General features: G+C 38.6%; 1 protein-coding gene across 1 annotated transcript in view; it reads left to right on the top strand.

The window, feature by feature from the left end:
- LOC308081065 (uncharacterized protein) overlaps positions 1-25000 on the top strand; it is a gene marked incomplete at both ends in the record, with an annotated part of 28483 nt that overhangs the window by 2961 nt on the left and 522 nt on the right. Inside the window, 3 exons of the mRNA XM_080457467.1 lie at positions 203-242; positions 1376-1468; positions 23733-24056. Coding sequence (XP_080313593.1) covers positions 203-242; positions 1376-1468; positions 23733-24056 — 457 coding nt within the window. The remainder of the gene's footprint in view (positions 1-202; positions 243-1375; positions 1469-23732; positions 24057-25000) is intronic.

Genomic DNA, 25000 nt, shown 5'->3' with positions numbered 1-25000 from the left:
TTTTACTCAAGTAAATGTTGAATACCGGACTTTAATGGTGGGGGTATTTGGAACCACAGTAGGACCACATTGAAAGTGTATGTGTGGAATTATGTACCTTGGCTCAAGCTCCCGTATGAACTCTTGGAACCCAGCCCCCTGCGAGAGGTTAATCGGCCTCATATCTTTGCAGATAAATTGGATCAATTTCTTTATCTTAAAGGTAAACCTTGCGACGAGGAGGAGGAGGGGCCAGAAACGAGGTGATCCTAGCCTGTTTTAACTGTGGTTCATCCACATCTGCCATCTCGGCAAATGTAGCAGGGTGCAACATTGCGACATGATTCCTCAGGTTGCTTGTAGTGGTGTGATACTTCATTTCGATCTTGCATACTCTACAGATTGCTATGTCTTTTCTTGTTATTTTTCCGTTTTTGGATGGAAATCCAGAAACTTTCCACACATCACTCCTTAAATGGTCAGGAGTGGTGATCTCTGGTGCATCCACGACGTCGCCGCCTTCTGCCATGTTTACAACTACTGCACTGTCGCACAGTGCCGGCTCGAGCACATTTTTTACATGCCTGCAGGCAAGAAGTGGGCTTGTTTCGCATCGTTAGATTCTTTAATAAAATACATTGTATATAAAATGTTATAAAAAATAAAATGTATAACTTTTCTTTTTAAATAAATGATAAAAGCTACATTCAAATATCAATTTTAACATTCGAATATTATTAAAAAAAAATAACATTCGAATTATTTTCAAATAGTGAAATTCGTTCTGACAGCCCTAACTTCCATACAGGATGGGAGGAAGACTATTTTCCCCCACTATTTCCCATTCCAAGTGCGTTCGTCTTATATATAAATCCCCTCAAGTAAAACACATTTTGGTGGGTAGATCTTGTTGAGCTGGTCATTTTAAAAGTAGTCAGAAAAGTGTGGGCACCCCTTATTTAAACCCTCTGGTGTCTGGTAAAATGGACGACTTGGTATTATTAACCAGGAAAATAACATTTTACAAGTGAAATGTGATCAGACAGGATCAAAGCTGTACAACAGATAAACCTACCATCTAATTATCATACTATTACCAAATATGTATGTATATATGTATGTATGTATGCATGTATGCATGTATGCATGTTATGTTCCACCTAAACATAAGGTAATGTTGTTTTTAAGGATAGTTAATTAGATACAGTAATATTTCCATAATGCATTATTAATTTATCTCAGTGATGAGCATTACATCCAAGCTGTGCAATAATCTTCTTCTGGCCAATAAGAATTGAGTATTCTCCATGATCATCTTATTGATATACATGGGACTAAGCTTCTTTCTTTCTTTCTTTCTTTCTTTCTTTCTTTCTTTCTTTCTTTCTTTCTCTAGATGTGAAGATGATCTCACATGTGATCTACTCTCAGAGACATTCATCACGTCTCCTTCTGCTGTTAGTTCTGTATCCTTGCTGCATCACTGGAGGTAAATCATTACACTATAACTGACCTACAGTTTATGACATCACAACATCTCTCTTACATTACATTTATATTGAAAGAGTGGAGAACATGTCATTTTAAATCTCTGGTGTACCTTAGTTTAGTTTACAATGATGTTATAACAGCAGCATTGTTAAGAGTTCTAAAACCAATATCCTCATGTGGCTTCATGTATCTTATTGCTGTTATGTAACTGTATTAAACTATTATAGTCTAATATGGCAACATGAAAATCATACATATTCTAATTAAAATAGTTTGTAACTAGAAAAAGTGCTCCTCGGAGCACAGGTCTCCGCCAGGTCAGGTAGGTTATTGTGGGGCAGCAATGTTCGGAATTAGCCAATCAGGATGGAATATGAAAAATTGGATAGAACCATCTTGATCACTTGACTATATGTGTACCGATTTGCATGATGTTTGAATTTGTAGGAGTAATATAAAAAAGAAAAGTGTTGCAAAATTGGCCTCATGGTGGCGCTATAATAGGGCAATGTTAAAAGGGTGGCATTTGTTCTTCAATGTAGTGCGAATGTGCGTGCAAAGTGTCGCAATCGGACGCTGCATTCATGATTTGTGGCATTTTGTTCAAAACGGGCCACTCCTGCAAACTTTAGATGTCAATGTTAGCCAATCAGGATGGAATATGAAAATTTTAAAAGATCCATCGTGATCACATCATCGTGATCACATGACTATAGAGATCAAGTGTACCGATGTGCGTGAAATTTGGATACATTCTGAAGGCTTAATATCAAAGAATGTGTTTTACATAAGTCGGCCTCCTGGTGGCGCTATGAAAGGCAAATGTGAAAAATGCAGGTCAGTTGTTTTTCCTTGGCCTTTCCTTGGAACATTTTCAAGTGGCATTTCTTCCTCGGCCTAGTGGGAATGTGTGTGTGAAATCTCACGGAAATCGCAAGCTGCGTTCATGATTTGAGGCATTTTGTTGAAAACGGAGCACTCCTGCAAACTTTGGAAGCCAACCTTAGCCAATCAGGATGAAATATGGAAAATTGGACAGATCCGTGTTGATCACATGACTATAGAGATACTGTGTACTGATTTGCGTGATGTTTGGATAAAATCTGTAGGAGTACTGTCAAGAAGTGTGTTTTGAAAAAAGCGGCCTCCTGGTGGCGCTATAAAAGGCTAATTTGAAAAATTTGGGGCAGAGGTTCTGCTCTGGAATCCAGGGAGTGTGTGTGCACAGTTTCGTTGCGATCAAGCCAATGGTGCCGGAGATTAGCTGTACACAAAATGACAGAATGACGGACACACGGACACACGGACGGACACACACACACACACGGACGGACGGACGGACGGACAGGGGGCAAAACATACTCTCTCGCCATACCTTTCGGCCTGGCGGAGACAATAACAATTTCACTGTCAGAACTAAAGTCCAGTAGTCTAGTCCAGTGACTGTCTGGCCAGATGCATGGAACGCTGTAACAGTGAATAGTTTATATAAACACTGTGAAATGAATCAATAGTGATAACTGCAGGGCTCATCACTCACCTACATGTTATATCACCTACATGTTATCACAAACATGTTATCACTCACCTTTTATCACAAACTGTTTTAGTTCATCAAAATTCACAACAAAACAAATTAGTTTGGTGCAGAAAACTGAACGGCTTTGAACATTGTATATGTATTAAATGAAATCTGCCTTCTGGCCTGTCAGAGATAAATATAAACATAAACATAAACAAAGATAGAGATAAAGAAAGGCAGAGAGATTTCTACGCCTATGTGATTTGCTGCTAACATTACACATACACTACTTACATTGTCTGATATCGCCCCCTTGTGTTTAAAAGATGTAACATCTACTTTGCCACAATGGACTTCATCAGACAATTAATACAAATAGTTAAATTGTTGACCTATTATTATTATTATTATTATTATTATTATTATTATTATTATTATTATTATTATTATTATTATTATTATTGAATACATTAATCATTAAATTAATCATTAATCATCATCTCGGAACAAACCTCATTGGTCCGGGTTCGTCTTAAAAAAAGAGAAAGAAAGAAAAGTCTTGTCCACTTGGATCTAGGAACACATTTCACGGGTCCTTTAGGGTTCGGGTCATGTTGGACCCATGAAGAGCTCTAGTGGTGTATAATATAATATATAATATATATAATAGGCTATGTATTATATTCATTGTTTATTCTCACTTCCTTCTGCCTTCCTTATTAAATATTTTTTTATTGAAATGCAATGTTTAATGGAGTTAAAATGGAATTTCCCTAAATAGAAAGTCAGAAAATTGCTTTAACATTTACAATCTGGTCTTTATTCAGAACTACAATTGTCATTTAAAAACACATTTACACACAGTTACTTAATTAAATTCAGAGGAGGACTATTCTTCTTTAGAGCTAAACCAAAACTGACAGTGAACCTCATGACATCACAGTCTGGCCACGCCCACCACTAATGTCTCCCAACTTTTGCCCCAATGACGGCACCTCTGCTGTGTGTTTAAATATTACAGTATGTTTGTGTTATTGTGTGTTTAAATATTACAGTATGTTTGTGTTATTGTGTGTTTAAATATTACAGTATGTTTGTGTTATTGTGTGTTTAAATATTACAGTATGTTTGTGTTATTGTGTGTTTAAATATTACAGTATGTTTGTGTTATTGTGTGTTTAAATATTACAGTATGTTTGTGAGGGGTTCCATGTGTTTTTGTGTGTAAAAGACTAAATATGCCAAAAGCTTGCAAGACAATAACACTGAATGTCATGTTCACTGGAATAGGTTGTTCTTTTGGGACATTTATCTATGTTTTAACTGTTAAACTTTATTTTCTTCACACAGACCAACAAGATGTGAAATACATTCCACTGGGAGGAATCCTTGAATTGCTTCCAGATACTTTTATCATAATATCCACATTTTTCAATACACATATCTAGTTCTCAGCAGGGCTCCAGACTAACTTTATTCACCCCCGTCCCAGAACTGTCCCACAATACACATTTAACCCAAAATGAATGTAATCCGTCCCCAAAATATTGTTCGATTCATTGATTGATTGTATCAGGCAAAAATGTAAACATCACAATTACATTTATAATACTTTGTCTAAAAGGTCCGTCCAAAAAAGTCCTTGCGGTCTTGTTTCCATTGAGGTCCTATATATGTCTACTCAATTCATAGACATATATAGTAGCAACAAAACAGTTCAAATATCAACACAAAAATACAGAGAAAATAACACTATGTGTACAAACAAAACAAAAAAGCATAATAATAATAAAATAAATAAAAAATAAATAAATATATATATATATATATATATATATATATATATATATATATATATATATATATATATATATATAAATATATATATATATATATGTAGCGGACATGGCGTAATAATTATGGGAAATAATAATGATAATTATGAAAATATTGAAAATATTTTCTGAAAAATGAAAATATCAATTTTCACCAAAAATTAAGGAACCATGAAACACAACCATGAAAAAGGCTACGCAAGAATCTTTGACACAGTATGATGCATGGGTTCTGGTTAGGGACTGATTGGAAATATTTGCTTTGAAATCATTTGGAAAAGGACCTCCGTTTATATCAAAATAATGTGTTTATTAATATAAATCCTAGGATAATAAAACAACCAATGAAATGGGGAAAAGAACAATAGATCAATACTTCATAAGATGATGAAACCGGTTAAAATCTCAACAATATACACATAACAGATCTACAATCTGATCAGATCAAATGGCCACATGTTAATATACTAAAGGAGAAGAAGGGATTAAAGTCATAAAGAAAAGAGAAAGATCAATGGTCAAAATAGCTACTCTACCCTCAAAACTACACTCAGTTGCCATACCACATGTGAATACATTATGCTCGCCTGTCCATTGGAATGAATGAGAGGAGATCCCATGAGGCTGTGGCTAGCAGGTTTAGCTAGCGTCCGGGCCGTAGCGTCTGCGCTGCTACTTCACTGCGTCATGCAGTCCTTCTCAGTCTCCACTCAACTCGGATTGAGGAGACAGTATGTGACCACTAAGGCTCACGTGTAGAGGGAGCGGAGCAGCTTTCGGCAGGAGCAGTGCATCTGGCTTTGGCTGGAGAGCATCCTCAGTCTCCACTCAACTCGGATTGAGGAGACAGTATGGTGTGGCTTTTGGCCCACGTGTTAGAGGGAGCAGGGCAGTTTTCGGCAGGAGCAGGGCCTCTGGCTTTGGCTGGACGTAGGCCTGTGGTTCTTCTCGTGGGCAGGACCTGAGGCGTTGGCTAGCATGGATAGCTAGTGTCCGTGCAGTAGTGTAGAACAGGGTGTCACCCGTGTAGAAAGGGGGGGAAGGGACTTCTCGTCGACCTTCTGTTGCTGCTTTGTCGTCGGGAGAGAGGCGTGGGGGATTTGTCACCCCACGATTATGAAGAGCAGAAAGAGGGGACTCAGGGTAGAGTCGACCCTCTTGGTCATCGAGAGCGCGGTGGAAGAGAGAGAGAGATAGGGTCTCCCCATCTCCTTTATAGGTAGGAGGAGGAGTCCTCCTCCTTGTCACACTGGAGGCGTGTTTGAGGCAGCTGTGTGAGGGGCTACCTCCCTTCCTATTATGAAAAACTAAACTTATCTAAGTAAGTATCTTGGGGGACTTCCTATTAATCCATTTGACTGGATATTTGGAATTACAATGAATTAAGAATTGTCTAGATATTAAACATGACGGCATTATGTAAAACAGCAAGCAGTTAAACATTGAAGTCTAATTGACCAGAAAAGCATCACATTTAGAAACACCAAAGTTCATATTATTGTTGTAGTCCTAGTACAGGACAATAATTATATATTTTAAAGTCACAAAACATAACACGTAAACAGTTTATTCACATTTTGCTTGTTGTATGGTGCTTAGTGAGTCTGGGTGTGGGACACTGTGAGCTTGGTGACGACATTCCAACATGTCGTAAAAGTCTCTAGTTCTCTTATCTTCTAGCAAGGCAGAGAGAGAGAGAGAGAGAGAAAGTCTCTGACGACATTCCTTTGAGCAATAAAGCTACCTTCTTATCTCAAAGCATGCAGGGTCCTTTAGACCTCTGTGTCCAAAGGAGGAGGGGGGGGGTTCTTTTGCGATGGGCCCATGGCCAACCAGTTATGGCTTTATCAAAACCGAAAACCATAGTAATTCGCTTTCTGTGTCCATACCTGGTCCGATATCACTACAGACCTCCCCTTAGTTATCAAGGTCAGACGAAACGAAACGTTGACGTCACGACCTTTGATAACACAAAAGAAAATGTTAGAGGACAACAGGAACATAGAAAGCATAGCATCTGCATTCACATGTCAATGGCAACTCTTTCATTAAGCTGATCTAGTGACACTGGATCCGACTGCTTGAAAGGAAATGACCTATTAGGCATTGGCAGTCACTGTCTGTTTCCTATTTTCTGAGAGGGTAATCACAAACACACCTAAGAAAACATTATAAATCAGAGAACAAAAAGGGAAAAACTCCTAAACATTCACACAACGATTATATGTAGTTTTGTCTTCACAGGTAGGCATTCACACAACGATAATATGTAGTTTTGTCTTCACAGGTAGGCTTTGGGTTACCTATAGTGAAATGGGCCTAAGTGTACTGCTCACGATGGTGTGAGTGGAAATGTTGCGGTACAGGTACAGGTTAAAGTTTGTATGGTTTTTAGCTTAAGGTTAAGAAGTTTTGAGAACCTATATAACAAGGGTCTTGCTCCTCCCCTTAGTCACATCCTGTGTGCAGAGACAACAATTTCTATATAGCTGAATTGACTGAACAACACTACAAGTCTTGGTTAGTCCAGTTCCTGTTAACTGGGTTCTTGTAGCAACCAGCATACATCACTATCAGTGTAATACACTTTTGGTAGGGTAAAGAGAGGAAATCACACTAAATGTGGGTGGAGTTACAGGGTACTTTGCTAATAGCATGCTTTTAATCCACCTAGGGTTAGTAAAATATTCAAGCACACAAACCAGACAGTGTTCATTATCATAGAATGACTGAGGAGGTTAGTTAGGTGAGACACAAAAATGAACTTGTTAAGCATCCTATGGAGAGGCCATGTTATTTTGAGTAACCTGATCTACCTTTTATGAACACATTTGACTGTTGACTCTTTACTATTTTACTAGTTTGATGGGGTGCATTTATACATTCGTTTGTATGTCAATGCAGTTTTGCTGCATGTCTATAAACATTGCAACCTGTTAACGCAAATGGAATGGAATCAAGCAGTTAACTTGACAAAAAGTTTAAAATTTTGAAAACAACAGACATATATACCTGACCCCCCTGATGTTACCGATGAAACACGAACTATTGTGAAGCGTGTCATCTGAAACATACATTGAGAATAGTCACCGTGTTTTTGTTTGTATCAAGGTGAGCTAAATGCGATTAGGACTTCTCCAATTCTTGTTGTCACGGACTGGGATTTGAATTTTGTGTGGCAGCGTGTGCGCGTGCCTTTCTTTGCCGTCGTGATTGTTTGGGGATCTCAGCTGGGAGCTGTTTTACACACTCAACAGGGTTCTCATGTTTTGTCCCAGAGTTATCCCGTGAGGGAGGGCGACCGCGGTCGTTTGAGGAGGACCGACCACATCTCCAGGAGGGAGCTTGGTGGTCGTCCCCCCTGTATAAACCATGGTCGTCCTGTCTCTTGGGCTGCCAACTATCGATTTGGGCGTCAACAATTTTACGCGATCCCCTTTGAGGTTCATTGCATTCTCTATCAAAAGCTTCCCGTGCCAGATTGCGTAAATCAGCTGCACGCTTTTTAGAATTGATTCCAATAGGAATGTGCTTTTTAATGGAAGGGTGTAAATTATTCAAGAACAAATCCTTGAAATTCACATTTTCCTCCATATCCGGAACATTTTTGTTACCAAAAAATGCAATCCTCAAACGGTTATAAAAGGGATTAACTTTTTCACCTTCGTGTTGACAGACGGACACGGCGGACAAGAGACCTCCTAAAGCTCGGTGGTCAGCAAATTCTTCAATTATCGCTTGACACAGAACGGGCAAATTTGCTCGGACCTCGTCTGTCTGTCGCCTGATAAAGCCAGTTACCTCGCGGTTTGCGGTTTGATAAATCAATTTAACCTTGGTATCTGTGTCACTTACACCACATTCTTCTAAGTGGTAATCTATATCATCTAAGTAAATGTGTGTGTCTTTAGATTCACCGGGCTTTGGGTCGAAATTTGGGATGAATTTCGCAACTTTGGCTAAGTCGGTATTACTCAGCAGATGTGCCGGCTCGCACCCCCCCGTGGTTTGAGGTAGGGATGCTGGTGCATTCAATGCTGCATAACCCCAGGCATGTGGCTCGAGGGCAGGTTGCCCGACCGCCGGAGGTATGTTCTGAAAAGATTGGAAAGACGGTAACATGGCGGGCAAGCCATTTGAGGCGTGTCCTTGGACATAGTGTTCAGCTCGAATGGGTGGTTTATCTACCAGAGGCTGCTGCTGTGTCACAGGGTAATGATCATAGTGAGGCTGACCAGAGAGTGCTTGTGATTGGCCTTGGAGGTCATGGAACCTTTTAGCAAAGTCATTCTCACTGATCCAATCACCCTTCTCTAGGAGCTCAGTTCTATCCTGCAATTGAGTGACACTGTCTTGTGCTATTTGTAACTTGACACTGTTTTGCATGAAGTTTTCTGCGATGAGCAATTGTAGTTCAATGACAGTGTCTTGCAGTTGACCAATTTGCTGTTTGGCTAAGGTTATCTCACCATTTTGTTGCGTTTTCGCTTGCTCCAGTCCTATGTTAAGGTTCTGCAGCATGTTGATGTAACCTGTTGCCGCATTCAGCATAGCTGTCTGATGTTGCGTGGCCTGTACGGCTGCATCCAACATTGCAGTTTGCTGTTTTATTTGGTGTTGTGCCACTTCTAACTGAGTATTTTGCTGGCCTAAATCGTCTCTCAGCATTGTGTTGGTTTGTAGAGCACACCCCGTCTGTTCTATGTCTGTTTGACCTTTAGCTGTTTTAAAAGGTGTAACCAGGTGACATGCTCCAGTCTGACTCATATCTCTATCAAAGTCAAATTGAACAGTGTCTTGCAGTTTAGGGTCAAGGCTGTCTGTTAGAAACTCCAAGGCACGTTTTATTGTGTATACAATTGAGTGTAACACGTGACGTAGCCCTTTTAAAGGATCTACGTATATTAAAACTAACCCAAATATCACTGTAAACAATGTTATTAACTGCCCGATTATATCGGTGTAGCTGGGTGGAGTGGAGGGCTCAGACATCTTGTTGCGCTACTCGCTCTTTCTATGACTAATCAGTCGGACTCGACAGGGAAGTCTCACTTATGGGAAGTAAACTTCAAGGGTTTTAATTTAATTATTCAAATAATTTTAACCAATTGTATGCGAAAATAAATAAATAATAATAATTTGAAAAATTAATTCCAATATTATTATTATTATTATTTATTTTTTTAACCAATTATAAAACCCTCAGAACAAACGTGAACAATCTGCAAAGTATCTTTGGAGACCGAAACATTGAAAAATTGACGGATATTATAACCGAAAATCCTTTGCAACTGTCAGATTTGTTGTGTTGTTTCACAAAGGTAAAATAATTTGTACAATACTACAGGTTAGTCTTAGAATAGAGTTAGAACGAGAAACTATACCCAAACTCAAAGTGTATTAACCTTTAAATAACATCGGCCCTTTACCATAAAAGTGTTACTTTTAAACACTGCTAAAGTATGGACTGGTAGTTACTACAAGACAGTCACTAGTATGAACAAAACAAAGGTGGTCTACTGGCCTGTTTGTCTCTGCCTGTGGTTTTATGACATGCAAGATAAGGACCAGGCTTCCTCGCCCCCCCCCCCCTTCTGTTCCTGTTTAAGGGGTTTTCAAAAGGGGATGGGCTAGGTATGTATGTGTGTTGGGGTCTAGAGACAAATAGAGGCCTTTTATGGCACTAAAAAACATTTCTTGTTCTATGTCCCACACACACCACTGCACTTTTCCTACACTAGGTGGAAAGGTGCTTTAACCTATAAATTTAGTTTAAATTACTGCTATGTGTCACTAAGTTACAACTGGCGCACAAGTCTGCTTGTATCCAGTTAAAAATAATAATAAGTGAGACACAGTCTCACTTCTACCTACCAACTTTAGCAGTTTAATTATTGGTAGTTATTGGTTACACTAAGGATTAGTGATTTTGTTTTTACTCTACAGGAAGTGAAGAATGCTGTATTTCAAACTTCCTCAACAATGGAGAGGGGCATCCAGTAATTACAATATCAAACTAAATTCAATGCAGATATATTAATCAATGTATCAAATGTAGGATATTTGACATTACTATTCTAGTAACGGATTTGTTCACGCCACTAGTGTATACACACGGGGGGAGACTCCATGGACTTAAATTTAGCTCTTTGTTAGATCGCTATTCCAACAGGCTTGATGACTCAGCAACGACCCCTAACTCACAAGCTTCAGATTATTCTGCAAGTTGGCCACCAGATGCCGCCAGCATGAGTTCTCTAAATATCTGTGGGGGTGGAGAGAAGGGGCACGGTTAAAGTGCCCTTTGTTCTCTTATCACCACAGGAATTTAGATGTTTAGGAGGGAGACCTATTTTAAACAAAAGACTTTCTCTGGCAATTTTTCCAAGATTTCCAAATTTTCCAATTATTCTCTAACCAGACATCAGGGACTGTGCCTCACAACGGGGCACCACTTTATGTAGCGGACATGGCGTAATAATTATGGGAAATAATAATGATAATTATGAAAATATTAAAAATCAAAATATAAATTTTCACCAAAAATTAAGGAATTGTGCAAATTAAGGGATTAATTTGCACCTCAACACAACCATGAAAAAGGCTACGCAAGAATCTTTGACACAGTATGATGCATGGGTTCTGGTTAGGGACTGATTGGAAATATTTGCTTTGAAATGCTTTCAACATCTGGAGTGAACTGAGCTCCTGAACTTCTGGGTAGTGAGTATAGCATTTTTCTTATTTAGCAAGTTGCTAGCAGTTGTACTTTAAGTGCTTTGCTACTAGTGCTGTATTATTAGCTTGTGTTAGTCTGTAGTTTATATTTGTATTTGTGCTTTAAGCAGTAGCCCATTGATACTCTGTGTCTGTCTCACAGAGCACTTGAAGTAGTTTCAGGTAGAATAGCCAAATTGATTGACCTGTTAAAGTGGCTGGGAGGGCCAACACAGCTCAAAGGGATAAAAGGCAGGCTGCTAGTGTTTTCCTTCAGTGTGCTTTCAACATCTGGAGTGAACTGAGCTCCTGAACTTCTGGGTAGTGAGTATAGTATTTTTCTTATTTAGCAAGTTGCTAGCAGTTGTACTTTAAGTGCTTTGCTACTAGTGCTGTATTATTAGCTTGTGTTAGTCTGTAGTTTATATTTGTATTTGTGCTTTAAGCAGTAGCCCATTGATACTCTGTGTCTGTCTCACAGAGCACTTGAAGTAGTTTCAGGTAGAATAGCCAAATTGATTGACCTGTTAAAGTGGCTGGGAGGGCCAGCACTCCCCGGCAGACAATTAGCAATCAATTGAAGTGGTTTAAACCAGCTCTGAAAGCGTCAGCTTTCAAAGCGGCTAGTGAACGAAGGCTAGGCGAACAAAGGCAACAGGCGACTTTGTCAAAGCCCGACTTCTGTTCGCCTAGCCTTCGTCCATGAACGAGAAGCAGTATCATTGATTAGTGCCATATATAGTAGTGCAATAGATGTAGTAGTGTAGAATGTGTATAGGAAGCGTTAGACGGAGCCCAGCGGTCCACAACATGCAGACAAATAACTTTGTTTGGCAACGGACAACCTCACCTGATAAGTACGAACCCCAGCAGAGCCCTGGAGAAACAAGAATGGATTATTTGTCCCGTTTAACGTCTGTGTTTGCTCCAGGACCCACGTTCTCATACAGAACACCACTGCAAGAGGAAATCTGGCCGATGACGTCACAGGGGTTTCCCCACCAACATCATCAACGAGAGGATTTCCTCATGCGCAACATGGACTCGAGACAAACGCAAGGTTTTTCTCAGAGGGAAGCACAGGAATACGGTGATTTTTCCACTGTTTTTCCTATCTCCTGGCACCACCGCATGGTCCCTGTTTTTCCAACGGGCACTGGAGGTCAACTACAAGGTTTTCCTCTGTGGGATCGGCGTGGAAACAGAGATTATTTTCTCCCTGAGTTTCCCATTTCCCCCAAAAGTCCATCCCCTCCCCTATCCCCCTCCCCCACTGCCCTGCTGCAAACACAAAGCCCCCACCCCACTCCCCCGATCACACCTCCACCTGCCCCACCCACCTTTGAAGCTACAGGGACAAAACAGCTTAAGGAACCTGACTTTTTCCAGACTGAACAGATGGACACGATTTTCTCCAAAAAAGGCCTACACATCATTCACCTAAATGTGAATAGCCTCAAAACCCCCACAAAGATGTCTGAACTAAGATCCATGTTTGGAAATGGCAAGGTAGGGGTTCTCTCTTTTTCAGAGACAAAACTGGATGACACAGTAGACGATTCTGAAATTGAGATTATAGGCTACAATGTCATTAGGAAAGACAGAACTCTTTGTGGAGGAGGGGTATGCATTTATGTGAGATCTGACATCATTTTCAATGTGTACCCAAAATTGGAGAACAACTCCACGGAATCGGTCTGGATAAAAATCACCTATCCTCACGCTAAACCCCTGATAATTGGCGCAATCTACAGGCCCCCAGGTCAAAATGAGTTTTATGATTTATTAGAGGAGCACATGGCAATCATTGGAAATTCGGAATTGATTTTGATTGGCGACTACAATACGGATGTACTCCGGAAAGACGCCGCCATATTTAAATCTTTCAAAAAATTCTGTGACATGCATAGCCTCACCCAAATGATAAAAAATATCACAAGGGTAGGCCCCACTTCTCAGACCATCATTGACCTCATTTTGACATCAGACCAGTCGAGGATTCCTTTAAGTGGAGTCATTGAGTGCAGTCTAAGCGACCATAACATCATTTTCTGCACGCGTAAGCTTCACAGATCTGTAGTTGATTGTCATAGCACGATCAGCTGCAGAGCTGTGAAAACTTACTCATCAGAAGCTCTCACAACAGCTCTTGAGAAAGTGGATTGGTCAAATGTACTCGGTGGCTCCTCGGCTGAGGAGTCTTGGACTGGTTTCAAAACTGCTTTTGTGTCTGTTATTGATAGCCTAGCGCCCAAGAAGGTGGTGAGAGTCAGAGCCCGTACACAACCCTGGATGAATGGAGACATCCTAAATGCAATCAAACTCAGAAACAAAATGTACTCTGAGTTCAGGAAATGCAAAGATGTGCAACTACTTGAAAGATGCAGAAATCAACGAAATGTAGTAAACAAATTGGTCAAAACTGCCAAAAAGAATTTCTTAAATGAAAGTATTGAGGCAAACAAAAGCCACCCACAAAAGCTGTGGGAAGCGCTACAGAAATTGGGCTGCAACAACAAAATTCAAACCAAAGCTACAAACATCTGCATTATTTCAAGTGGCGTGCTCATTACCGACAAGCAAGCGGTAGCAAACTGTTTTAACAGCTTTTTTACCACCATTGCAACCCAGTTGGTAAGCAAACTTCCTCAGCATTCAGGTTTGTACGGCTCTGACCACATCCATGCTCACTATGTTAAACTAGGGGCTAAAAAAGACTCCTTTTCATTCAAACCAGTAAATGCTGATGATGTGCAGAAAAAACTACTCGCCCTCCAGCCAAACAAGGCCACCGGCCTTGACAATATCCCCACCAGATTCCTCAGAGACGCAGCTACTGCTATTGCCCCCATAGTAGCCCAAATCACAAACCTATCCATCAGCCAGTGTCACGTCCCACAGGATTTCAAGTTGGCAAGAGTAATCCCTCTGCATAAAAAAGGAAGCAAATTAGAACCTGGCAACTATAGGCCTGTTTCCATCCTTTGTTCCATCTCAAAGGTTGTAGAGCGATTAATTCAAGAACAAATCAACAGCTACCTCAGCGAGCATAAACTGTTGTTTGAATTCCAATCGGGCTTCAGAACCTCCCATTCCACTGACACATGCCTACTGTATCTGACCGACTACATCAAACGTGAGGTAGACGCGGGCAAATACTGCGGCATGGTCATGTTGGACCTCCAAAAAGCGTTCGACACTGTAAACCACTCAATTTTACTTGATAAGCTGAGGGCGATTGGTTTTGACTGCACATCACTAAACTGGATGAGATCTTACCTGGAGGGAAGAGAACAAGTGGTTGACATCAACGGAACCATGTCCTCATCCCTCCCGGTGAGCTGTGGGGTTCCTCAGGGCAGCATAGGGCCGTTACTGTTTCTTCTATACATTAACGACATGAGTGCTGCCTGTAACTGCAAATTGTTCCTGTTCGCTGATGACTCGGCACTCCTGATCTCGGGAGAGGACAAGTTGCAAGTTGAGGAGGCGCTCAGCTCCGAACTCTCAAAAATCCGTACTTGGCTTAACGATAACAAACTGTCACTACACCTTGGGAAAACTGAATCCATTCTCTTTGGGACCAAACATTCCCGATTTCAAGGTCAAAGTCGATGACACAATTATCTCTAGCAAAGAAGAGATTACCTATTTGGGTTGTGTACTTGACAAATACCTGACAGGTGATAGCATGGCTACAAAGGTGGTCAAAAGAGTAAACCAGAGAACCAAATTTATGGGCAGAGTTTCCTCTTTTGTCAACCCTCAGGCCCTCAGGACCCTCTCTGGGGCCCTGATTCAACCACTTTTTGACTATGCTTGCACCTCCTGGTACTCCAACACCTCAGTGTCACTGAAGACTAAGCTTCAAACCTCCCAAAACAAACTGATTCGGCTACTCCTCGGATTGGGGCCCATGACCCACCTTTCTCCCACCCATTTTGCCAGCCTAGGCTGGCTCAGGGTGGAAGACAGGGTTAAACAACTAAAAATGGGACTGGCCTTCAAAATTGTAAATGCAAATTTGCCCGATATGCCTCCAATTCCCGCATATCTGAGTAAATACCTCCAAAAGGTTAGCGACACCCACAGTCACAATACCAGAGGGAGCGTTAACAACAATTTGGTACCACCCACCCATAAATCAAACATGGGCAAATTCTCCTTCTACAGCACTGCCACCCAGGATTGGAATAGTCTAACTCCATCCCTCAAAAAATGCAGTTCGCTGGGCTCATTTAAAAGAGCCTTAAAAAAAAATCACCTTTCAGGAGGCCAAAGGTGGAGGTAGTACCATTTTCCCGTTAGACAGCAGACCCCCCCCCCCTGTTCTTTGTTGGTAACACTTTAGAATAACTATTCGTTATAAGTAGTCAATAGATCATTCATAAACTGTTAGTTAATGAATTATTAATGACTTGTTAATCATTTGTTAATGGTTAGTTAAGGATTAATAACAATGCCTTATAATTTATTAATAGATCATTTACAAACCATTAGTCAATGAGTTATTAATGTTTTGTTAAATCTTTGTTAACAGCTAGTTAAGGAGTTGTAACCATGCCTTATAGATAGTTAATGAGTTATCAATGACTTGTTAAATATGTTTTAATAGTATGTTAAGGATTTATAAATATGCCTTATAGATAGCCAATAGATCACTCACAGAGTATTAGTTAACTGACTTATTAACTGTATGCAGATTATTTATAACTATGTCTTATAAATACCTTATAACTAGTTTAATAGATCATTTATAAACCATTAGTTAATGAGTTACTAATGTCTTGTTAATTATTTGTTAACAGTTAGTTAAGGAGGTATAACTATCCCTTAGAGATAATTTATATATTACTCACAAACTATTAGTTAATGATTTGTTAATAATTTGTTAAATACTTACTACCTGTATGCTAATGATTCATAACTATAACTTATATATGTTCAAAGGATTATGAACAAGCTATTAGTTAAACACTTACTAATGGCTAGTTAAGCATTTGTTAATAGTTCATATATGTTATTGGGTAGTTATTCTAAAGTTGCAACTATTCCTCATTTACTAACATGAGTTAATTATGTGTTAATGGTTAATTTATGTTATTGGGTAGTTATTCTAAAGTTGCAACTACTCCTCATTTACTAACATGAGTTAAGTATCTGTTATTGGTTAATTTATGTTATTGGGTAGTTATTCTAAAGTTGCAACTACTCCTCATTTACTAACATGAGTTAAGTATTTGTTAATGGTTAATATATGTTATTGGGTAGTTATTCTAAAGTTGCCACTACTCCTCATTTACTAACTATTAACAAATACTTAACTTACCTTTTACAAATCAATTGTTAATTATTTGATTCCTATCTACTAATACCAGAGACACGTTGTACAACAGCAAATGGGTGGTACAGAAATTTGATGTGATACTGTGGACATATTTCACATTTTGGTACCTCAACCTTGTTCAATATTTTACTAAACAAATACCACAGATGAAATAATGAACAATGTGTTTTTAATGAATAAAGAAAACAGTACAAAAATAACAAATGCATTAATCTAAAATAACAATAGCAAATAAAGAAATAGTCATATCAACAGTAATACAGTAATTGGAAATAACCAAAAGGAATACCTTCATAATCCCATCATAATCCGCCTCTACAGTCCAGATTACATATAGCTTTATCCAGTGGATATACAGCACACACATTAGCTTTAGCTTTATAGCAGGCCTTCTGCAGTAAGCAGTATGGCCACAGCAACACCATGTGCTAAAATTGCAGCTATGCTAATATTGTAGTTAACAGGCTAACAAGTGTTCCCAAATGATAAATCTTACTCTTTTTCATCAAACAAACAAAAACGGATTCTTTACATTAACTAATAAACACAACAGTTCATACAGTTTTCATGGTTTTGCACTACATCACCTGAAATGCATAATACACAATGTATCAGATACAGGACAATGGCCCCTTCTCTTGTGTCTTGTTCACAATAACTGAACAACATCCTGCTCCTTTCAAAATAAAAGGCAGTTCAGCTTCAGAACTCCATTGAGACACACTGCCATCTAATGACACAAAGTGGTATTGATACTACACTACAGACTAGTGTAGTTGCATGAACTGAACTGTAAAGGGCAATAAAATAAAAATACATGGAACATACATGGAACATACGTGGAACATTGCCAAAAATGGTAGATAAGAAATGACAGATCTACAAGCTCACAGCAAGACACATTGCAATGTGTTGTGAGCTTGTAGATCTGCTATTCCTGATCTGATATTTCTGGCGAATGAAAAGAAACAGAAGAAAATAATTGCAACCTCACAAATTTCAAATTGAGGGTTATTGCTTCTAAAAAGGCCCAGTAAACACCTAGGGGTCAGTTATGAGTCAATTTCTGGTCATGGCCTGGAATGTTGAAAAGGGACATTTTTCTTGAGTTTTTCTTCATTCAGTAGAAATATCAGATTAGAAATAGACGATCTACAAGCTCAAGTGTGAGCTTGTAGATCTGCTATTTCTAATCTGATATTTCTACTGAATGAAGAAAAACTGTTCAGTTCATGCAACTATACTAGTCTGTAGTGTAGTACCAATACCACTTTGTGTCAGTAGATGGCAGTGTGTCTCAATGGAGTTCTGAAGCTGAACTGCCTTTTATTTTGAAAGGAGCAGGATGTTGTTCAGTTATTGTGAACAAGACACAAGAGAAGGGGCCATTGTCCTGTATACATTGTGTATTCTATTTTATGCATTTCAGGTGATGTAGTGCAAAACCATGAAAACTGTATGGACTGTTGTGTTTATTAGTTAATGTAAATAATTCGTTTTTGTTTGTTTGATGAAAAAGAGTAAGATTTATAATTTGGGAACACTTATTAGCCTGTTAGCTACAATATTAGCATAGCTACAATTTTTGCACATGGTGTTGCTGTGGCCATACTGCTTACTGCAGAAGGCCTGCTATAAAGCTTAAAGGAGGAGTTCACCCCAAAAATGACTTATTTTCTATCAATTACACACCTCATGAAGCCTTGATTTCATGGATTTATCTTTGTTTTTGTGGCATTCCTAAGACAATAATTTGATGACCGTGTGTATTTCCGGTAGGAGACACAAATAATCTACTTTGTGTCTCCTACCGGATACATTAGCCGGTAGGAGACGGGAATCAAATTATTAGCTTAAGAATGCGACAAAAACAAAAAATAATCCATGGATTCAAGGCTTCATAGGGTGTGCAATTGATAGAAAATAAGTCATTTTTTGGGTGAACTCCTCCTTTAAGCTAATGTGTGTGCTGTATATCCACTGGATAAAGCTATATGTAAACTGAACTGTAAAGGCGGATTATGATGGGATTATGAAGGTATTCCTTTTTGTTATATCTAATTATTGTATTATTGTTGATATGACTATTTCTTTATTTGCTATTGTTATTTTAGATGGATGCATTTGTAATTTTTATGCTGTTTCCTTTATTCATTAAAAATAAATGGTTCATTATTTCATCTGTGGTATTTATTTTGTAAAATATTGAGCAATGTTGAGGTACCAAAATGTGAAATATGTCCACAGTGTCACATCAAATTTCTGTACCACCCATTTGCTGTTGTACAACGTGTCTCTGGTATTAGTAGATGGGAATCAAATCATTAACAATTGCTTTGTAAAAGGTAAGTTAAGTATTTGTTAATAGTTAGTAAATGAGGAGTAGTGGCAACTTTAGAATAACTACCCAATAACATATATTAACCATTAACAAATACTTAACTCATGTTAGCAAATGAGGAGTAGTTGCAACTTTAGAATAACTACCCAATAACATAGATTAACCAATAACAAATACTCAACTCATATTAGTAAATGAGGAGTAGTTGCAACTTTAGAATAACTACCCAATAACATAAATTAACCATTAACAAATACTTAACTCATGTTAGTAAATGAGGAATAGTTGCAACTTTAGAATAACTACCCTATAACATATATGAACTATTAACAAATACTTAACTAGCCATTAGTAAGTGTTTTACTAATAGCTTGTTCATAATCCTTTGAACATATATAAGGCAAAGTTATGAATCATTAGCATACAGGTAGCAAATATTTAACAAGCTATTAACAAGTCATTAACTAATAGTTTGTGAGTAATATATAAATTATCTATAAGGGATAGTTATACCTCCTTAACTAACTGTTAACACATATTTAACAAGACATTAGTAACTCATTAACTAATGGTTTATAAATGATCTATTAACTAGTTATAAGGCATTTATAAGACATAGTTATAAATAGTCTGCATACAGTTAATAAGTCAGTTAACTAATACTCTGTGAGTGATATATTAGCTATCTATATGGCATATTTATAAATCCTTAACATACTATTAAAACATATTTAACAAGTCATTGATAACACATGAACTAATAGTTTGTTACTAGTCTATTAACTATCTATAAGGCATGGTTACAACTCCTTAACTAGCTGTTAACAACCATTTAACAAAACATTAATAACTCATTAACTGATGGTTTATACATGATCTATTAAATAGTTATAAGGCATTGTTATTAATCCTTAACTAACTATTAACAAATGCTTAACAAGTCATTAATAACTCATTAACTAACAGTTTATGAATGATTTATTAACTACTTATAACGGATAGTTATTCTAAAGTGTTACCCATATTTTTTTCCCCTCTTTTTTATTTTTTTGTTGTACATAGTGTTATATATTGTTTTTGGCTGTTTATTTTGTAATGATATTTGAACTGTGGTGCCACTATATATGCCTATGAATTAAATACCAAGGCCCTCATTGGAAACAAGTCCGCAAGGACTTTTATGAACGGACCTGTTAGACAAAGTATTTTAAATGTAACTGTGCTGTTTTACATTTTTTGCCTAATAAAATATTCAATCAATCAATCAATCAAATCATTTGGAAAAGGACCTCCGTTTATATCAAAATAATGTGTTTATTAAGATAAATCCTAGGATAATAAAACAACCAATGAAATGGGGAAAAGAACAATAGATCAATACTTCATAAGATGATGAAACCGGTTAAAATCTCAACAATATACACATAATAGATCTACAATCTGATCAGATCAAATGGCCACATGTTAATATACTAAAGGAGAAGAAGGGATTAAAGTCATAAAGAAAAGAGAAAGATCAATGGTCAAAATAGCTACTCTACCCTCAAAACTACACTCAGTTGCCATACCACATGTGAATACATTATGCTCGCCTGTCCATTGGAATGAATGAGAGGAGATCCCATGAGGCTGTGGCTAGCAGGTTTAGCTAGCGTCCGGGCCGTAGCGTCTGCGCTGCTACTTCACTGCGTCATGCAGTCCTTCTCAGTCTCCACTCAACTCGGATTGAGGAGACAGTATGTGACCACTAAGGCTCACGTGTAGAGGGAGCGGAGCAGCTTTCGGCAGGAGCAGTGCATCTGGCTTTGGCTGGAGAGCATCCTCAGTCTCCACTCAACTCGGATTGAGGAGACAGTATGGTGTGGCTTTTGGCCCACGTGTTAGAGGGAGCAGGGCAGTTTTCGGCAGGAGCAGGGCCTCTGGCTTTGGCTGGACGTAGGCCCGTGGTTCTTCTCGTGGGCAGGACCTGAGGCGTTGGCTAGCATGGATAGCTAGTGTCCGTGCAGTAGTGTAGAACAGGGTGTCACCCGTGTAGAAAGGGGGGGAAGGGACTTCTCGTCGACCTTCTGTTGCTGCTTTGTCGTCGGGAGAGAGGCGTGGGGGATTTGTCACCCCACGATTATGAAGAGCAGAAAGAGGGGACTCAGGGTAGAGTCGACCCTCTTGGTCATCGAGAGCGCGGTGGAAGAGAGAGAGAGATAGGGTCTCCCCATCTCCTTTATAGGTAGGAGGAGGAGTCCTCCTCCTTGTCACACTGGAGGCGTGTTTGAGGCAGCTGTGTGAGGGGCTACCTCCCTTCCTATTATGAAAAACTAAACTTATCTAAGTAAGTATCTTGGGGGACTTCCTATTAATCCATTTGACTGGATATTTGGAATTACAATGAATTAAGAATTGTCTAGATATTAAACATGACGGCATTATGTAAAACAGCAAGCAGTTAAACATTGAAGTCTAATTGACCAGAAAAGCATCACATTTAGAAACACCAAAGTTCATATTATTGTTGTAGTCCTAGTACAGGACAATAATTATATATTTTAAAGTCACAAAACATAACACGTAAACAGTTTATTCACATTTTGCTTGTTGTATGGTGCTTAGTGAGTCTGGGTGTGGGACACTGTGAGCTTGGTGACGACATTCCAACATGTCGTAAAAGTCTCTAGTTCTCTTATCTTCTAGCAAGGCAGAGAGAGAGAGAGAGAGAGAAAGTCTCTGACGACATTCCTTTGAGCAATAAAGCTCCCTTCTTATCTCAAAGCATGCAGGGTCCTTTAGACCTCTGTGTCCAAAGGAGGAGGGGGGGGGTCTTTTGCGATGGGCCCATGGCCAACCAGTTATGGCTTTATCAAAACCGAAAACCATAGTAATTCGCTTTCTGTGTCCATACCTGGTCCGATATCACTACATATATATATGTACAAAAATGGGGGGGGGGGGGCTTCTGTCTAACGGGAAAATGTAATAATACATTTATGTATTATTACATTTTCCCTATTAATTATTATTATTAATGATAATGATAATAATCATTATCGAACAAAATTAGCCTGGTAAACCATCCCGGTCACATGAATTCACATATAGTCACATATTAGTCCTGGAGTCAGGTCCACCTCTCAGGATGTTTTCTGCTACCTTTTTCCCACAATTTTTCCTGTTAGTCCATACCATGGGCCACCACTAGTTGATAGGGAACACCCCCAACTCTGGGCCGTTTTCGTCTCAGGGAACCCAAAACCCCTTTTTTGGAGTAAGATTCTGGCAAAATGATGAAAATGCTAATATTAAGGTACTGCAAGGGCAAAAATAGTCATACAGCTATGACATTTGGTATGGAGTATCCTGAAACATCGGGGGAAGTAACAAAATAAGATTCAGGGCCTTGCTGCCATTATATTTTAAAATATCACCCTTTTTAAAAAATACTGTCCGCTTGACAAATTCTCATCAAAGATTGGTATTTCCCAGCACTTTATGGTGGTTATTGAACCGGTAACCTTCCGATTTCTACGCGGTCGCTCTACCTTTTGGCCCCCTTTGGGTTAATGTCGAAGTGTCCTTGAGCAAGACACGCTTTAGCTAAAATAATGTCCAAAAACAAAAAAACATCTGATACATTCAGTTGTGTGGAAGAAAACCTGGACTGGATCCACGGATCTTCAAGTAGTACAATCAACAGCAGCATGAGATTGCCGTGAAACTTTGCACGCACATTGCCACTAGGCCGAGGAAGAAATGCCACTATAAATTTTTTTACATCAGCCTTATGGTGGTGCTATAACAAGCCGATTTGCGTTTTTACCTATAAATGGACCGATCCGCGTGAAACTCCCTAGAGGCCAAGGAAAAACCTGGCCTGCATTTTGCACATTGGCCTTTTATAGCGCCACCAGGAGGCAGATTTTTGCTAAACAATTTGTTTTATATTACTCCTACAGATTTTAGCCAAACATCATGCAAATCGGTATACATGATCTCTATAGTCATGTGATCAACAGGGATCTGTCCGATTCTTCATATTCCATCCTGATTGGCTAAGATTGCCATCTAAAGTTTGCAGGAGTGGCTTGTTTTCGAACAAAATGCCTCAAATCATGAACGCAGAGTGCGATTGCCGTTAAACTTTGCACGCACATTCCCACTAGGCTGAGGAACACATGCCACCCTTTTCACATTGTCCTGTTATAGCGCCACCAGGAGGCCGATTTTTGCTAAACAAACTTTTCTTATATTACTCCTACAGATTTAGTCCAAACATCACGCACATCGGTACACAGTATCTCTATAGTCTCTATCTGTCCGATTGTTCATATTATATCCTGATTAAGTGTATTAAATGTGATGAATCGCTCAGCTCACGCAGTAGAATAATTACTGTATTTTTGTTCTTTGGTTCTTGTCTAACCTGTACATCTGCTGTGTTTCATATTGCTGCTGTGACACCAGTATGTCCCTCTACTGTAGGATCAATAAATATTTTTCTTTTCTTATCAGGACATATTCTGGTGAAAACAGTTGGAGAGGATGCTGTTCTACCATGTGAGGTTGATCCTACCACTGATCCCAACATCGACCTCACTGACCTGACCGTACTGTGGACCAGACCAGATTATCAATATGTCTACTACCAGAGGAACGGTGGGGAACTTGTTGAGGCTAAAGGTCCTTCCTACGTGGGAAGAACTTCTCTCTTCCAGGATGAAGTGAAGAAAGGCAACATGTCCCTCAAACTGACCAGAGTGAAACCATCTGATGAAGGAATCTACATCTGCAACCTTCCTGAAATCAACAAGGAATCCACTGTTCTACTCACTGTTGGTAAGACCATTGTTCTGAGAAATAATAATTGTGTAAAAAAAAAAGTGTTCCTGTTCTACATTGTTGAACAAATTTTAGTTTTATATTGTTATTGTTATTATGTAATAGTTTTCATAGATCAGTCACCTTTGAAATGATCCTACATTGTCTGGTAGTTATTTCTAGTTAATGTTTATATTGTTGTTGTCAGGCAGAAATATGAAGGTCTATATTTCAACATTCTTTTAAAACATGTATGCATGACTACTTCATCATACTACAGTGTCCCACAAAAGTAGCAAAAATAGCCGATCGTAATGTGATGCATTATCTGCTATATTTTAGCATTTAAATGAAAGTTTAAGAGGTTAAGTGTGTCTTTGTTTTTTATAAATATGGAACCAATGAAAAGTATCAATAAGAGCTTGTGACTAAATATAACTATAGTAGATCCATTGGAACACAGATTATTATATGAATAATAATTAATAGTAACTATATTAAATACATTGGAACACAGATTATTTTTCTCTTTAAAAAGTACGAGTTTTGGACTTACAAGGTTTCTACCTGACAGCAACAATATACTGATAGTGTAGCTCTGTTGTTACTGAGGGTTATACTAATAATATATATATAATCTAATAATATTATATGATATACTGATAGTGTAACTCTGTTGTTACTGAGGGTTATACTAATAATATATAAATAATGTAATAATATATGATATACTGATAGCTGTGTTGTTACTGAGGAGTCAACAGCATACATACATAAATGAGTCATTTAACAAATCTTGATGAATTGAATACACAGATATTCAAAACAATTGAAAAAATGGTGACCATGTTTTTAGTGTTCCACTATAGCACAAAAGATTATTGTAAAAGATAGACGTTATTGACACCTGCAAAAATATGTCTGTTGTTGATCAATACATGTTATTTGGTAGATTTTCTCCT

The sequence above is a fragment of the Gymnoscopelus braueri genome (genome assembly GCF_963280865.1).
Source record: "Gymnoscopelus braueri genome assembly, contig: SCAFFOLD_148, whole genome shotgun sequence".
In the NCBI taxonomy this organism is placed as follows: domain Eukaryota; kingdom Metazoa; phylum Chordata; class Actinopteri; order Myctophiformes; family Myctophidae; genus Gymnoscopelus; species Gymnoscopelus braueri.
Note: the sequence above shows the minus strand (reverse complement) of the source record. Positions and strands in the feature narration are given on the sequence as shown.